The sequence below is a fragment of the Antrostomus carolinensis genome, unplaced genomic scaffold (genome assembly GCF_000700745.2).
Source record: "Antrostomus carolinensis isolate BGI_N321 unplaced genomic scaffold, ASM70074v2 scaffold3051, whole genome shotgun sequence".
Lineage (NCBI taxonomy): Eukaryota > Metazoa > Chordata > Aves > Caprimulgiformes > Caprimulgidae > Antrostomus > Antrostomus carolinensis.
Window position 1 is genome coordinate 23,715 of NW_010296134.1, and position 5,330 is coordinate 29,044.

Here is a 5,330-nt window from a genome sequence, read left to right on the forward strand (position 1 = left end):
TGCCTGCAGCTTATGTGAGCTAACTCTTTTGTTGTGGTCGTATGGCAAATTCAAGGATCTCTTTTTACTCATCTGATAAGTCCAGTTATGATTAAATTGTTAGTATTACTTTGTAGGTTATAGGGAGAGAAGTTTTATTCTACATTTAGCGGTAGAGCATTTGAAGAGGCAGTTGCAAAGCTTTCTTTTTATCATTCAGTCATGCTTTAACTTTTTCTCTAGGTTACCAGAAAGATTAGTAGTCAGTTTGACAACTTCTGAAGAGGTGACTGCAAAGAGGAACAGAATTATATCTTGACCTGTGAAAGTTACATCACAGTTGTTGGCCAAAGGTTATAAAGCTTCCTCAAGGAGTAGATGTCAGTCTGGCTATATTACTTTGACTCTATTTTAACAAAATTGGAAGGCTTTTTAATAAAAAACCCAAAAACAAACAAACAAAAAAAACAACCCATGAAACTTAGGTTATTGTTTTGTTTTGTTTTGTTTTTTAAACCAGTTATTAATTGTGACATGGGTGATATTGATATCTAGTAGATAATCTTATAACGCAACAAGATATACCTGCATTCTACATGTCAGCTGTTTTGTCAAGTAGTTAGTGTTAATGAAGGCAAAGTAATGCTTGTAGAGTGAGTGGGGAAAAACCTAGTATGGAGCCTGCTACTCAGACTAGATGTGATCCCTCCGGAAGGGTCTTGGAACTGTAACAGACCTATGAAAACATCTGCTTAATGTTCCATAGTGAAAAAAGAAATAGAACTCTTTGTCTTACAGAGAAAGAAATAGAGAACAAAACAGAACACAGTATTATTGTTAACCTTTTGAACACAGAATTACCAACTGGGTTCATACAGCATAAGTCTCATCCCCAGTCAAAGAAGGGTGTACTAAGACTGGGTAAGATCCATGTGAGAGTGACAAGGCTAGTGAAAGTCTAGAATGATTCCCCGCCCCGCCTTGATACAGGGCTTCAAACTACTATCACTTCCTAAACAGTGGAGAACTTACAGGGCAAAGAAGTGTGACAAATATCCATAAAAGCATGTACAGCATAGAGAATCATCTATGAAACCATTAAGAGAAGGGATTAGATAAATTTACAAAGGAAAAATCCAGCATGTGCCGTAAAACACGTATGCTGTCTCGGGAGCTTTGAGCTCCAACCTGCCAGTTGCTGGAGGTGTGCTCCCATAGCAAAGTGGTGTACTGTTGTATTCTTACCTAGGCATCTGGTGCCATTGGAGAGTAGATCCTGAGCTAGATAGCTTCTGGTCTGTCCCATGACAGAGCCTTTAAGCTTTATGTCCTTACCACTTGGCTGCTAAATAAATATTCTTCAAGGCTTCAATTTTCATTCACTCAGGACTCTTAAGGTAGGACAGCAGTTGCATATACACTAGAAAATATGCCCAGAAACATTCCCTGTGACTTGACTGAAGCAATCTGGTGTGGAATAATCTTCATCTCTTATTAAAATCTCTCAGTTTGAAAACAAGATGATTTCAGGTTGCCAACTGGGAATGAGCCTAGCTCATGAGAATTCTCAAACCATGCCCAAGAATTTTAGGAGTTTGTTAGTTGGCATAGGTTAAAATCATGTCAGAGACCATTTGAACAATGAAGCAATGTAGACAGTTGCATTCCAGTACCCGGGAGTGTTTCCAGGCACTGTGTAATTTACAGTCAATACGGATCTGAGTATTGCATTTCTATCCAGTTTGAAGTACTGAACAGAAATAAATTTAGTTGCACAGTAGGGCTTCTCTGTGTGTCCACCATAGTTACTGGTCTGCTTTGTACAGGCAAAGTCTTTTTCCTGACTTCATGAGCAAGAACAAAAAGTTCAGTTGGGTTCTAAATCTTGTGTAGAAGTTAAAATTTAAAGCACAGAAGTAATTTGGGGTCATTTGAACTTTACTGTGTTACCACCTGGGAAATCATCAAAGTTGCTGCCTAGAACAAGGACCAAAATTAAGACATGCTTTGATAAAAGATGTAATGTAGAATATGTGATTTTTACCTTAAAAGTAATAGTTACCTTTTCTTTTTAGACGATGTCTTCAGCAGTTGTTCAGATATATGCAGCAGATCGCAATGGCATGTGGTCAAAGAAATGCTGTGGTGTAGCTTGCCTTGTAAAGGACAATCCGCAGAGGTCATATTTTATCAGAATATTTGACATTAAGGTAAGCATCTTTTCTTCTTCAGACTCTTTAAGCTTTGTTGCATTTATTTTCCATTTTGAATTGAATGAGTGTAGGTTGTTGTAGCTACAAACTCGCAGGAGTCCTGAAATAAATGGTTGCGCTTTAAGCGGTGCAATTTCAGTGCTTATTAGTAGGCAAGTGCAACTTTCTCTGGTATTCTGCATTTAAATTCTTTCATAGATGTCAGTTTTTACAAATTAAATAAATACCAGATATTATTTTCTTGCAGCTTACAGAAGCTGTCCTCTACAGATCTGAGTAGTCAAAACTAGTGAAAGTTAGTATAGTGTCACTGATGCAAATAGCTGTCAAAATTGTAGCCGATGTCACTGCTTTGGATGATAATAACAAAATAGGGGGTAGAAACAATCTTTTTGATTAGTGTGTTGGTGCGTGTGGAGACTGCGGGATGAACGAGTTTGGGGTTTTTTTCCCCTACAATATATACATGCATACTGAAGATCGTTGTCCTATTCTAATATTTCACTCAAGACTGTGGAAGCTATGAGATGAAGTGTCCAAGATGTGTTTTCATAACAAAAATTATACTGAGAAGCCTAAGTCCTACTGACTTCAGCTGAGAGTTTGGAAAGTTTCCCATTACCGCTCCAGCTAGGAGCAGCTTGTTACCTGTCAGCATTCAATGCTTGAAGTCTCTTATTTGTTCAAGATTGACAGTTGGTGCTTGCATTTGACTTTGTGATTTGGTCACTTGAGTATTAGACTTGGTGAGAAACCTCTTCCTTGGGTGCTGAACTATAATGCCATTTAAATATATAAAATTTCTTAAAAAGGTGAGATTTTTGTTCCCTTGAAGTTAACTGTTCTCAAGTCAAGCCTGAAATAATAACTTACTGGTGGAAGCCTCCTTTATTGTTATAGCTATTACCACTGTATTCCTATCACTGGTCAGTGTTACTGCTACGAGTATTACTATTGCAGGATTGTAGAGCTTTAAGGATGTTTTTTTAAAATATCCAGGAATTTGAACAGAACACAGTGACCTGATAGAATAGACTACTTCTTCCACAAGTTCCAGTATATTTTGATTTTGATTGAGCTTATTTGTTGGGTGAATAGCAAGGTAGATGCTTAACACCATGCAGCTTCCAGCTCTTAATAGGTTCTATTGTGAAAGAAGTTAAACTCTGTATTCATCTAAGTTTTTAAAAATCTTTTTATTTTTTCTTTTCAGGATGGGAAATTACTGTGGGAGCAGGAGCTGTACAATAACTTTGTATATAATAGTCCTAGAGGATATTTTCATACCTTTGCTGGAGATGTGAGTCTTGACGTCTTTGAATATCTATTTCAAAATGCCTTTTATTTGAACAGTAGCTTCTTCAATATAACTGAGGTTTTAATTTTGTTCTGTAAATTATTTATAAAAGTACATTACCTATATTCCTTGAAGTTTTTTAAGCTTATTTATAAAAGGTTGTTTTTGAATCTCAACTAGAAAACTAAATCCATAGGACAGAAGCATAAAATGCAGTTCTTTATTTTCAACTCCTTTTAATGAAATTACATTTTGACTTACAGATTATGCGTGTGAAGTGTCATATATTCTTAAAGCACATTTTTTCATTTCCCTTCCTTAATTTCAGTCTACAAGATTTTGCTCAAATTTATTAGCCATGGTCTCTGTAAACATGATTAGTGGACAGACATTCCTAAGTTAGAACTTTTCACTGAGACTTAGTTCCAGATTTACAGTCATGATTTTTTTCTGCTTATACCTTCAGAAGGTATAAGAAGACGTTTAAGAAAGCCTTTGAAACATTTTCTTAGTCATGGGTGGGGGAATATTAATGTTTTTCAGACATGTCAAGTTGGTCTTAATTTTGCTAATGAAGAAGAAGCTAAACTATTCCGCAAAACAGTAACAGATTTACTTGGACGGCGGCAGAGAAAATCTGGTAAATATTCAAATTAATCTTAAATTCAGGCTTGTTTTATGTTGTTCTGGGGGGAGGCAGGAAGTTACTTCTGTCTGAAAGCTATTGGAGCCAGTACTGCCATTTATATATAGAAGTAATTGTGGTTTTGAAGTGTGCTTCTTCCCTCTATTGTGCAAAAATAACATTTTTCTGAAATAACTTAACTTCATGCTCCTTGCTGTAATTTTCCTTGTAAGCTGAGAGTCCAAGGTTGTGATGTTTGAAAATGTAGATCAGGAGGAAGCAAAAATGGTAAGCTTTCAGTGGGAAAAATAGCTGTCTCTGTAAGCTGTTTTCATATTTGACTAAACCTCATTTAGCTCTGGGCTGTTGGTAACCGATTTGTTTAAATTCAGACCAAGTGGATTGTAACAAAGATTTTATCATCTGGTATTTTCACTAGTTCATGTGCATGAATTTTTGGCATTGGTCCAGAGTTCAGGAGAGAAGTATCTTTTATTCAAAACGAGTGATCTTGGCAGAAGCCAAGAACAGAAGACATAAACGTGCCTATACCGTCCTTCACAGCACAGGACGGTCTGAAGCACAGCGTGCATTTGCCAGCTGCAAGATGCCTTAGGAACATGGTCAGTGTTTTAAAGGGAGCTCAGGCTTCCTACAGGTCTTTTCTTGGTCCTTTTCCAGGGCATCCACGAACAACGTGCTTGTCTGACAGCCATATGTCCATGAAGAATAAGGTGATACAAAATATAGGCTGGGGAACACATGGATGTGCTCAGGCTTGCTGTAAGCTGTAGGATGGACTTGTGTCCAAGCTACTTGATGCATTTTTATAGTCCATTCTGGAACTGAATTGCACTAGCAATGCAGCGTAGACTAATGTAAAAGGAGGAAGCCCTCATCTTAGAGTGCCATCCTTGCAAGTATTCTTGGGAACCTACATGACCTGTATGTACTCACAGAACAGTAGGGGTTGGAAGGGACCTCTGGAGATCGTCTAGTCACCTGGTTTTCATTCAGGTATGGTGACTCAGGTGCACAGCATTTATTCCAGAAGCTTCAGTAGTTTATTTAAGATTACATCTGCTCTGAATTAGAGTAAGTTCATAGGATTTCATGAGAGAAGTGGAATCATTAAGAAGTGACATTAATAATGTTTCTCAAATTGACTTGAGAGGAAATATGTTCTCATTATTGGCCATAGCAAACTTTATTTGAA

General features: G+C 37.2%; 1 protein-coding gene across 1 annotated transcript in view; it reads left to right on the top strand.

Moving 5' to 3' along the window:
- Nucleotides 1-2,060: 2,060 nt before the first annotated feature.
- The window catches only part of WASL (WASP like actin nucleation promoting factor), a 23,469-nt gene continuing 20,199 nt past the window's right edge, over nucleotides 2,061-5,330 (top strand). Inside the window, exons 1-3 of the mRNA XM_029087515.1 lie at nucleotides 2,061-2,189; nucleotides 3,406-3,492; nucleotides 4,033-4,129. Coding sequence (XP_028943348.1) covers nucleotides 2,103-2,189; nucleotides 3,406-3,492; nucleotides 4,033-4,129 — 271 coding nt within the window. The 5' untranslated portion in view covers nucleotides 2,061-2,102. The remainder of the gene's footprint in view (nucleotides 2,190-3,405; nucleotides 3,493-4,032; nucleotides 4,130-5,330) is intronic.